This window comes from Nerophis ophidion, linkage group LG20 (genome assembly GCF_033978795.1).
Source record: "Nerophis ophidion isolate RoL-2023_Sa linkage group LG20, RoL_Noph_v1.0, whole genome shotgun sequence".
NCBI classification, from domain to species: Eukaryota; Metazoa; Chordata; class Actinopteri; order Syngnathiformes; family Syngnathidae; genus Nerophis; species Nerophis ophidion.
This window is the reverse complement of record NC_084630.1, coordinates 36,559,097-36,572,728: the sequence shown is the minus strand read 5'-3', so window position 1 is coordinate 36,572,728 and position 13,632 is coordinate 36,559,097. Positions and strand designations below refer to the sequence as shown.

The window sequence follows — 13,632 nt, the reverse complement described above, 5'->3', positions numbered from 1 at the left end:
TGAAGAACATGAGGAACACGGAGAATGTGAAGAGCATGAAGAACATGAAAAACATGAAGAACATGGAAAACATGAGGAACATAAGGCACATGAAGAATATGATGAACATGAAAAACATGAGGAACACAGAGAACAGGAGGAAGATGGAGAACATGAAAAACATGAGACACATGAAGAACATGGGGAACATGGAAAAACATGAGGCACATGAAGAATATGATGAACATGAAAAACATGAGGAACACAGAGAACATGAAGAACACGAGGAAGATGGAGAACATGAAAAGCATGAGGCACATGAAGATTATGAGGAACATGAAGAACACGAGGAACACGGAGAACATGAGGAACATGAAGACCGTGGAGAATATGAAAAATGTGAGGAACACGGAGAACATGAAGAACATGGAGAATATGAGGAACATGGAGAACATGAGGAACATGAAGACCATGGAGAATATGAGGAACACGGAGAACATGAAGAACATGGAGAATATGAGGAACATGGAGAACATGAGGAAGATGAAGAATGTGAAGAACTTGAAGAACATGAGGAGGATGGAGAAAATGAAAAAAAGAGGCACATGAAGAACATGAGGAACATGAAACACAGAATATGAAAAACACAGAGAACATGAAAAACATGAGGCAAATGAAGAACATGAACACGGAGAACATGGAGAACATGAGGAACATGAAGAATACGAGGAACATGGAGAACATGAGGAACATGAAGAATATGTGGAACATGGAGAACATGAAGAACATAAGGAACACAGAGAACATGATGAACACAGAGAACGTGACGAACATAGAGATTGTGACAAACATGGAGAACGTGAGGAACATGAAGAAGATGGAGAACATGAAGAAGGTGGAGAAGATGAAGAGCATGAAGGAGATGGAAAACATGAGGAACATGAGGATGGAAAACATGAGGAACATGAAGAAGATGGAGAAGATGAATAACATGGAGGAGATGGAAAACATGAAGAAGATGGAGAAGATGAAGATTGAAAAGATGAAGAACATAGAGAAAACGGAGACGATGGAGAACATGAAGAATATGGAGAATAGTTAGAAGATGGAGAACATTTAGAAGATGAAGAACATGAAGAAGATGGAGAAGGTGGAGAACATGAAAAAGATGGAGAACATTTAGAAGATGAAGAACATGAGAAGATGGTGAGCATGAAGAAGATGGAGAGCATTGAGAAGATGAAGAACATGAAGAAGATGAAGAACATGGAGAAGTTGAAGAACATGGGGAAGATGGAGAACATATAGAAGATGGAGAACATTTACAAGATGAAGAACATGAAGAAGATGGAGAACATTTAGAAGATGAAGAAGATGGAGAAGGTGAAGAACATTTAGAAGATGGAGAAGGTGAAGAAGGTGGAGAAGTCACCTGTGTTTATGGATGAGGGCACTGAAGGCCATCCCGTCTCTCCAGCTTGTAGTGAAGTTGTGGATGTTGACGTCACAATACCTGAAAAGAACACAATACTGCAGTATTCCAGACATGTAGTACTACTACACATGTACAGTACCATATGCATGTACAGTACTACATGTGTACAGTACTACATGTCTGTACAGTACAGTACTACATGCCTGTACAGCACTACATGTCCGTACAGTATTACATGTGTACAGTACTACATGCCATTACAGTACTACATGCCTGTACAGTACTACATGTGTACAGTGCTACATGTGTACAGTACTACATGTGTACAGTGCTACATGTGTACAGTACTACATGCCTGTACAGTATTACATGTGTACAGTACTACATGTGTACAGTACTACATACCTGTGCAGTACTACATGTCTACAGTACTACATGCCTGTACAGTACTACATGTGTACAGTACTACATGCCTGTACAGTATTACATGTGTACAGTACTACATGTGTACAGTACTACATGCCTGTGCAGTACTACATGTCTACAGTACTACATGCCTGTACAGTACTACATGTCTGTACAGTACTACATGCCTGTACAGTACTACATGCCTGTACAGTACTACATGTCTGTACAGTACTACATGTGTACAGTACTACATGTCTGTACAGTACTACATGTCTGTACAGTACTACATGTGTACAGTACTAGATGCCTGTACAGCAGTAATAAAGTAATTGCTTCATGCAATGGATGTAGTATGAAAGGATGGATATAGCTAGTATTACATGAATGTATACAAAAACTGTAAGAAAGAGATGAAGTATGAAAGGATGGATATAGCTAGTATTACATGAAGGATGGATATAGCTAGTATTACATGAAAGTATACACAAACTGTAAGATAGAGATGTTTGATCATGTTTTTTTGGACTGGGAGACACAATTCCTCCGTAGAGAGGACTTTTAAAACATCATTTATTTTACTTTTCCAAACAGATACCGATAATTTCCGATATTACATTTTAAAGCATTTATCGGCCTGCTGATATTATCGGACATCTCTAATACAAGATGTACTACTAATGTATGTACTGATATAGTAATATGTGTATAGATGTAGTATTATAGTGTGTGTATGGATGTAGTATTAATGTATGTGTATGGATGTAGTATTATAGTGTGTGTATGGATGTAGTATTATAGTGTGTGTATGGATGCAGTATTAATGTATGTGTATAGATGTAGTATTAATGTATGTGTATGGATGTAGTATTAATGCATGTGTATAGATGTAGTATTAATGTATGTGTATGGATGTAGTATTAATGTATGTGTATAGATGTAGTATTAATGTATGTGTATGGATGTAGTATTATAGTGTGTGTATGGATGTAGTATTAATGTATGAGTATGGATGTAGTATTAATGTATGAGTATGGATGTAGTATTAATGTATGTGTATGGGTGTAGTATTATAGTGTGTGTATGGATGTAGTATTATAGTGTGTATATGGATGTAGTATTAATGTATGTGTATGGTTGTAGTATTAATGTATGTGTATGGATGTAGTATTATAGTGTGTGTATGGATGTAGTATTATAGTGTGTGTATGGATGTAGTATTAATGTATGAGTATGGATGTAGTATTAATGTATGTGTATGGATGTAGTATTATAGTGTGTTTATGGATGTAGTATTAATGTATGAGTATGGATGTAGTATTAATGTATGAGTATGGATGTAGTATTAATGTATGTGTATGGATGTAGTATTATAGTGTGTGTATGGATGTAGTATTATAGTGTGTATATGGATGTAGTATTAATGTATGTGTATGGTTGTAGTATTAATGTATGTGTATGGATGTGGTATTAACGTATGTGTATGGATGTAGTATTATAGTGTGTGTATGGATGTAGTATTATAGTGTGTGTATGGATGTAGTATTAATGTATGAGTATGGATGTAGTATTAATGTATGTGTATGGATGTAGTATTATAGTGTGTGTATGGATGTAGTATTAATGTATGAGTATGGATGTAGTATTAATGTATGAGTATGGATGTAGTATTAATGTATGTGTATGGATGTAGTATTATAGTGTGTGTATGGATGTGGTATTATAGTGTGTATATGGATGTAGTATTAATGTATGTGTATGGTTGTAGTATTAATGTATGTGTATGGATGTGGTATTAACGTATGTGTATGGATGTAGTATTATAGTGTGTGTATGGATGTAGTATTATAGTGTGTGTATGGATGTAGTATTAATGTATGTGTATGGATGTAGAATTAATGTATGTGTATGGATGTAGTATTAATGTATGTGTATTGATGTAGTATTATAGTGTGTGTGTATGGATGTAGTATTAATGTATGTGTATGGATGTAGTATTAATGCATGTGTATGGATGTAGTATTAATGTATGTGTATGGATGTGGTATTAACGTATGTGTATGGATGTAGTATTATAGTGTGTGTATGGATGTAGTATTATAGTGTGTATATGGATGTAGTATTATAGTGTGTATATGGATGTAGTATTATAGTGTGTGTATGGATGTAGTATTATAGTGTGTATATGGATGTAGTATTAATGTATGAGTATGGAAGTAGTATTAATGTATGTGTATGGTTGTAGTATTAATGTATGTGTATGGATGTGGTATTAACGTATGTGTATGGATGTAGTATTATAGTGTGTGTATGGATGTAGTATTATAGTGTGTGTATGGATGTAGTATTAATGTATGTGTATGGATGTAGAATTAATGTATGTGTATGGATGTAGTATTAATGTATGTGTATTGATGTAGTATTATAGTGTGTGTATGGATGTAGCATTAATGTATGTGTATGGATGTAGTATTAATGTATGTGTATGGATGTGGTATTAACGTATGTGTATGGATGTAGTATTATAGTGTGTGTATGGATATAGTATTATAGTGTGTATATGGATGTAGTATTAATGTATGAGTATGGATGTAGTATTAATGTATGTGTATGGTTGTAGTATTAATGTATGTGTATGGATGTGGTATTAACATATGTGTATGGATGTAGTATTATAGTGTGTGTATGGATGTAGTATTATAGTGTGTGTATGGATGTAGTATTAATGTATGTGTATGGATGTAGAATTAATGTATGTGTATGGAAGTAGTATTAATGTATGTGTATTGATGTAGTATTATAGTGTGTGTATGGATGTAGTATTAATGTATGTGTATGGATGTAGTATTAATGTATGTGTATGGATGTGGTATTAACATATGTGTATGGATGTAGTATTATAGTGTGTGTATGGATATAGTATTATAGTGTGTATATGGATGTAGTATTAATGTATGTGTATGGATGTAGTATTAATGTATGTGTATGGATGTGGTATTAACGTATGTGTATGGATGTAGTATTATAGTGTGTGTATGGATATAGTATTATAGTGTGTATATGGATGTAGTATTAATGTATGAGTATGGATGTAGTATTAATGTATGTGTATGGTTGTAGTATTAATGTATGTGTATGGATGTGGTATTAACGTATGTGTATGGATGTAGTATTATAGTGTGTGTATGGATATAGTATTATAGTGTGTATATGGATGTAGTATTAATGTATGAGTATGGATGTAGTATTAATGTATGTGTATGGTTGTAGTATTAATGTATGTGTATGGATGTGGTATTAACGTATGTGTATGGATGTAGTATTATAGTGTGTGTATGGATGTAGTATTATAGTGTGTATATGGATGTAGTATTAATGTATGAGTATGGATGTAGTATTAATGTATGTGTATGGTTGTAGTATTAATGTATGTGTATGGATGTGGTATTAACGTATGTGTATGGATGTAGTATTATAGTGTGTGTATGGATGTAGTATTATAGTGTGTATATGGATGTAGTATTATAGTGTGTGTATGGATGTAGTATTATAGTGTGTATATGGATGTAGTATTAATGTATGAGTATGGATGTAGTATTAATGTATGTGTATGGTTGTAGTATTAATGTATGTGTATGGATGTGGTATTAACGTATGTGTATGGATGTAGTATTATAGTGTGTGTATGGATGTAGTATTATAGTGTGTATATGGATGTAGTATTAATGTATGAGTATGGATGTAGTATTAATGTATGTGTATGGATGTAGAATTAATGTATGTGTATGGATGTAGTATTAATGTATGTGTATTGATGTAGTATTATAGTGTGTGTATGGATGTAGTATTAATGTATGTGTATGGATGTAGTATTAATGTATGTGTATGGATGTAGAATTAATGTATGTGTATGGATGTAGTATTAATGTATGTGTCTTGATGTAGTATTATAGTGTGTGTATGGATGTAGTATTAATGTATGTGTATGGATGTAGTATTAATGTATGTGTATGGATGTAGTATTAATGTATGTGTATGGATGTAGAATTAATGTATGTGTATGGATGTAGTATTAATGTATGTGTCTTGATGTAGTATTATAGTGTGTGTATGGATGTAGTATTAATGTATGTGTATGGATGTAGTATTAACGTATGTGTATGGATGTAGTATTATAGTGTGTGTATGGATATAGTATTATAGTGTGTATATGGATGTAGTATTAATGTATGAGTATGGATGTAGTATTAATGTATGTGTATGGATGTAGTATTATAGTGTGTGTATGGATGTAGTATTAATGTATGAGTATGGATGTAGTATTAATGTATGAGTATGGATGTGGTATTAACGTATGTGTATGGATGTATTATTATAGTGTGTGTATGGATATAGTATTATAGTGTGTATATGGATGTAGTATTAATGTATGAGTATGGTTGTAGTATTAATGTATGTGTATGGATGTGGTATTAACGTATGTGTATGGATGTAGTATTATAGTGTGTGTATGGATGTAGTATTATAGTGTGTGTATGGATGTAGAATTAATGTATGTGTATGGATGTAGTATTAATGTATGTGTATTGATGTAGTATTATAGTGTGTGTGTATGGATGTAGTATTATAGTGTGTGTATGGATGTAGTATTAATGTATGTGTATGGATGTAGTATTAATGTATGTGTATGGATGTAGTATTAATGTATGTGTATGGATGTAGTATTAATGTATGTGTATGGATGTAGTATTAATGTATGTGTATAGATGTAGTATTAATGTATGTGTATGGATGTAGTATTTAAGTGTGTGTGTATAGATGTAGTATTAATACTACATCCATACACATACATGAATATTACATCCATACACATACATTAATACTATGTGCATGAATGTAGTATTCATGTATGTGTGTGGACGTAGTTCTGTGTGTATGGATGTAATATTAATGTTGTATAGATGTAGTACAAATGCAAGTATGCATGTGGTAATATTGAGTGTATAGATTGTAATAACCAGAGGTGGGTAGAGTAGCCAGAAATGGTACTCAAGTAAGAGTACTGTTACTTTAGAGATTTATTACTCAAGTAAAAGTAAGGAGTAGTCACCCAAATATTTACATGAGTAAAAGTAAAAAGTATGTTGTGAAAAAAATACTCAACTACTGAGCAACTGATGAGTAACCTGTTTGTTTAATGATTACGGCAACAAGTAATGCACAAAAACATAAAAATAGCAATGAACAAATTCAGGGCCAGGAATATCTCTTAAGCAACTAAAACAATAATATATATTGAATAATAATACATTAAAATTAAAAAAATAAGGCAAATTGAGCCACAATAACTTAACAGCACCATAGGCTCAGTAGGCATTGATTGATTGATTGAAACTTGTATTAGTAGATTGCAAAGTACAGTACATATTCCGTACAGTTGACCACTAAATGGTAACACCCCAATAAGTTGTTCAACTAGTTTAAGTCGGGTATTACGTGTGACGGTCATGTGACCGCCTGGCTCTGTTTGATTGGTCTAACGTCACCAGTGACTGCATTTGATTGGTGAAACGGAGTCAAAGGTCACCAGTGACTGCATCTGATTGGTGAAACGCAGGCATGCGTAGTTCCTACTTTGAAGGTCTGTCTAACAAACCAAAACAAACATTAATGTAGATAAATGGAGCAGAGTAAAAGTAGTGTTTCTTCTCTATAAATATACTCGAGTAAAAGTAAAAGTATGTTGCATAAAAACTACTCTTAGAAGTACAATTTATCCCAAAAGTTACTCAAGTAGATGTAACGGAGTAAATGTAGCGCGTTACTACCCACCTCTGGTAATAACCAATAAAATTAATCAATAACCAATGGAAATAATCAATAACCAATAGAAATAATTAATAACCAATAGAGATAGTCAATAACCAATAGAAGTATTTAATAACCAATAGAAATAATCAATAACTAATACAAATAATCAATAGAGATAATTAATACCCAATAGAGATAATAAATGGGTTGTACTTGTATAGCGCTTTTCTACCCTCAAGGTACTCAAAGCGCTTTGACACTACTTCCACATTTACCCATTCACACACACATTCACACACTGATGGAGGGAGCTGCCATGCAAGGCGCCAACCAGCACCCATCAGGAGCAAGGGTGAAGTGTCTTGCTCAGGACACAACGGACGTGACGAGGTTGGTACTAGGTGGGATTTGAACCAGGGACCCTCGGGTTGCGCACGGCCACTCTCCCCACTGCGCCACGCCGTCCCTAATCAATAATCAATAATAAATATAAATAACCAATGGAAAAAAATCAATAACCAATATGAATAATCAAGAAGTAGAGATAAACAATAACCAACAGCCATTACAAATAATAAATAGGCAATAGAGATAATCAATATTCAATAGAGATGATCAATAACCAATGAAAATAATCAATAAGCAATAGAAATAATCAATATTCAATATAAATAATTAATGATGAATATAGATAATCAATAACCAAAATAAATAATCAATAACTAATGGAAATAATCAATAACTAATGGAAATAATCAATAACCAATATAAATAATCAATAACAAATAATCATTAACCAGTTCGGATAATAAATAACTAATACAAATAATCAATAATCACCCAGAAGTCTTCATCTGACACCACAACAGCAAAGCGTCTTTGGCAGATTTTCTTTCTTTGTTGTCTTCCGTTTCCACACTGATGTCCTGGATCTAAACAAATACATCTTTGTTTGTTTACATTTAATATATGTTTGTTTACATTTAATAAAGTGCATATTGATGTCCTGGATCTATACAAATACATGTTTGTTTACACATGTTTGTTTACATTTAATAAAGTACATATTGATGTCCTGGATCTAAACAAATATATATTTGTTTGTTTACATTTAATATATGTTTGATTACATTTAATAAAGTACATATTGATGTCCTGGATCTATACAAATACACGTTTGTTTACACATGTTTGTTTACATTTAATAAAGTACATATTGATGCCCTGGATCTATAAAAGTACATGTTTGTTCACATTTAATACATGTTTGTTTACATTTAATAAAGTACATATTGATGTCCTGGGTCTATACAAGTACATGTTTGTTTACATTTAATCCATGTTTGTTTACATTTAATACAAGTTTGTTTACATTTAATACACGTTTGTTTACATTTCATAAATGTTTGTTTACATTTAATACATGTTTGTTTCCATTAAACAAAGTACATATTGATGTCCTGGATCTATACAAGTACATGTTTGTTTACATTTAATACATGTTTGTTTACATTTAATAAAGTACATATTGATGTCCTGGATCCATACAAGTACATGTTTGTTTACATTTAATACATGTTTGTTTACATTTACTAAAGTACATATTGATGTCCTGGATCTATACAAACACATGTTTGTTTACATTTAATACATGTTTGTTTACACATGTTTGTTTACATTTAATACATGTTTGTTTACACATGTTTGTTTACATTTAATACATGTTTGTTTACACATGTTTGTTTACATTTAATAAAGTACATATTGATGTCCTGGATCTATACAAGTACATGTTTGTTTACATTTAATACATGTTTGTTTACACATGTTTGTTTACACATGTTTGTTTACACATGTTTGTTTGCATTTAATACATGTTTGTTTACACATGTTTGTTTACATTTAATAAAGTACATATTGATGTCCTGGATCTATACAAGTACATGTTTGTTTACACATGTTTGTTTACATTTAATACATGTTTGTTTACACATGTTTGTTTACACATGTTTGTTTACATTTAATACATGTTTGTTTACATTAAACAAAGTACATATTGATGTCCTGGATCTATACAAGTACATGTTTGTTTACATTTAATACATGTTTGTTTACATTAAACAAAGTACATATTGATGTCCTGGATCTATACAAGTACATGTTTGTTTACATTTAATACATGTTTGTTTACACATGTTTGTTTACATTTAATACATGTTTGTTTACACATGTTTGTTTACACATGTTTGTTTACATTTAATACATGTTTGTTTACACATGTTTGTTTACATTTAATAAAGTACATATTGGTGTCCTGGATCTATACAAGTACATGTTTGTTTACATTTAATACATGTTTGTTTACACATGTTTGTTTACACATGTTTGTTTACATTTAATACATGTTTGTTTACACATGTTTGTTTACATTTAATAAAGTACATATTGATGTCCTGGATCTATACAAGTACATGTTTGTTTACATTTAATACATGTTTGTTTACACATGTTTGTTTACATTTAATACACGTTTGTTTACACATGTTTTTTTTACATTTAATACATGTTTGTTTACACATGTTTGTTTACATTTAATAAAGTACATATTGATGTCCTGGATCTATACAAGTACATGTTTGTTTACATTTAATACATGTTTGTTTACACATGTTTGTTTACATTTAATAAAGTACATATTGATGTCCTGGATCTATACAAGTACATGTTTGTTTACATTTAATACATGTTTGTTTACACATGTTTACATTTATTACATGTTTGTTTACACATGTTTACATTTAATACATGTTTGTTTACACATGTTTAAATTTAATACATGTTTGTTTAAATTTAATACATGTTTGTTTACACATGTTTGTTTACATTTAATAAAGTACATATTGATGTCCTGGATCTATACAAGTACATGTTTGTTTACATTTAATACATGTTTGTTTACATTTAATACATGTTTGTTTACACATGTTTGTTTACACATGTTTGTTTACACATGTTTGTTTACACATGTTTGTTTACATTTAATACATGTTTGTTTACACATGTTTGTTTACATTTAATAAAGTACATATGGATGTTCTGGATCTATACAAGTACATGTTTGTTTACATTTAATACATGTTTGTTTACATTTAATAAAGTACATATTGAGGTCCTGGATCCATACAAGTACATGTTTGTTTACATTTAATACATGTTTGTTTACAGTTAATAAATGTTTATTTACATTTGATACAAGTGTGTTTACATTTAATACATGTTTGTTTATACATCATAAATGTTTGTTTACATTTAATACATGTTTGTTTACATTAAACAAAGTACATATTGATGTCCTGGATCTATACAAGTACATGTTTGTTTACATTTAATACATGTTTTTTTTACATTTAATACATGTTTATTTACATTTAATAAAGTACATATTGATGTCCTGGATCTATACAAGTACATGTTTGTTTACATTTAATACATGTTTGTTTACATTTAATAAAGTACATATTGATGTCCTGGATCTATACAAGTACATGTTTGTTTACATTTAATACATGTTTGTTTACATTTAATAAAGTACATATTGATGTCCTGGATTTATACAAGTACATGTTTGTTTACATTTAACACACATTTGTTTACATTTAATGCATGTTTGTTTACATTTAATAAAGTAAATAATGATGTCCTGGACCTTTAAAAAGTACATATTTATTTACAGTTAATAAAGTACGTATTGACAAATATTTGTTTACATTTAATAAAGTACATATTGACAAATATGTGTTTACATTTAATAAAGTATATTTTGATGTCCTGGATCTTTACAAAGTAAATATTTATTTATATCTAATAAAGTACATATTGACAAATATTTTTTACAATCAATAAAGTCAATAGTGACACCTTTTTACAGAATAAATATTGACAATTTTTTTTACATTTAATAAAGTCAATATATTTATTTACATTTAATAAAGTCAATATTGACAAATATTTATTTACATGTAATAAAGTCAACATCTACAAAAAATTACATTTAATAAAGTAGTGAATTATATTTTTTTATTTTTACATTTAATTGAGTCAATACAGACAAATATTTATTTACATTTAATAAAGTACATACTGACAAATATTTATTAAAATTAAGAAATATTAATTACATTTAATAAAGTACATATTGAAAAATATGTATTTACATTTAATAAAGTACATATTGACAAATATTTATTAAAATTAAGAAATATTAATTACATTTAATAAAGTACATATTGAAAAATATTTATTTACATTTAATAAAGTACATATTGAAAAATATTTATTTACATTTAATATAGTACATATTGATGTCCTGGATCTTTACAAAGTAAATATTTTTTTATATTTAATAAAGTACATATTGACAAATGTTTATTTACATTTAATAGTCAATATTGACACATTTTACTACATTTTATAAAATAAATATTGAGAAATATTTATTAAATTTAATAACGTTAATACTGACAAATATTTATATACATTTAATAAAGTCAATATTGACAAATATTTATTTACATGTAATAAAGTCAATATTGACAAAAATTACATTTAATAAAGTACATTTGACAAATATTTATTTATATTTAATGAAGTCAATATAGACAAATATTTATTTACATTTTATAAAGTCAATATTGACAAATAATTAAAATGTTATAAAGTCAATATTAAGAAATATTCATTACATTTAATAAAGTACATATTGACAAATATTTATAAAAATGTATAAAGTAAATATTAAGAAATATTATTTACATTTAATAAAGTCAATATTGATAAATATTTATTACAATTGTATAGAGCAAATATTAAGAGATATTAATTATATTTAATGAAGTAAATATTGATGTCCTGGATCTTTATAAAGTAAATATTTATTTATATCTAATAAAGTACATATTGACAAATATTTATTACGTTTAATAAAGTCAATATTGACACATGTTACTACATTTTATAAAATAAATATTGACAAACATTTTACATTTAATGAAATCCATATTGACAAAAAATATTACATTTAATAAAGTAAATATTGACAAACATTTATTTACATTTAATAAAGTCAATATTGACAAATATTTATTTACATTTTAAAAAGTCAATATTAGTATATATATATATATATTTGTAAGTAAATATTGACAAACATGAATTACATTTAAGTAAATATTAATTTATATTGTAAAAAAGTAAACATTAATAAAAACATGAATTCATATTTAAAATGGTAAATATTGATAAAAACATTTATTGACCTTTTAAAAAGTGAATATTGATTTAAAAAACATTGACATTTAAAAAGTAAATATTGATAATACTTTAATTGACATTTAAAAAGGTTAATATTGATAAAAACATGAATTTATATTTTAAAAAGTAAATATTGATACAAATATAAATTCATATTTAAAAAAGTAAATATTGATAAAAACATTGATTTCCATTTAAAAATTAAATATTGACATTCAAACATTAATTTATACTTAAAAAGTAAATGTTGATAAAAAAAACTTTTGTTGACATTTAAAAAATAATCGTTGATAAAACAATTGACATTTTAAAAAGTAAATATTGATAAACACATTAATTTATAATTAAAAAGTAAATATTGCCATTAAAATGTTGATAGTATTTGTCCTCCAGCTGCAGTTCCACCGTGTGACCAGCAGAGGGAGGCAACACAGGCGGAAAGAGAAAAAAGAGTCGACCTCTGACCTCTAGGCTGTAAACAAGGGCAGGTGACATGACAGGTGACCTGGAAGCGCAGGATGATGGTCCAGATGAGACCCAGGGTCAGACGGTGGTTTCCATCCACGATGTCGTGTGAGCCCACATTCTCCAGGTGGACGTGCTGCTCCTTCAAGAACTGCAGAGCTTTGTCCACGTTCTCCAAGCAGTGGATCTTCATCCTGCCCTTAGTGGGTGTGGGCTGAAACACATGT

General features: G+C 29.3%; 1 protein-coding gene across 7 annotated transcripts in view; it reads right to left on the bottom strand.

Annotated features, from left to right (window-relative positions):
* Positions 1-13,632, bottom strand: part of LOC133539091 (spectrin beta chain, non-erythrocytic 1-like) — an 86,415-nt gene that overhangs the window by 30,723 nt on the left and 42,060 nt on the right. For 6 of the 7 annotated variants that reach the window (XM_061881138.1, XM_061881137.1, XM_061881142.1 and 3 more), the window contains 3 exons: positions 13,446-13,619; positions 8,471-8,562; positions 1,412-1,492 (listed from right to left, as the gene is read on the bottom strand). In XM_061881138.1, coding sequence (XP_061737122.1) covers positions 1,412-1,492; positions 8,471-8,562; positions 13,446-13,619 — 347 coding nt within the window. Of the gene's footprint in view, positions 1-1,411; positions 1,493-8,470; positions 8,563-13,445; positions 13,620-13,632 lie in introns of those variants that run through there. The other variant, XM_061881143.1, reaches the window with a different exon arrangement.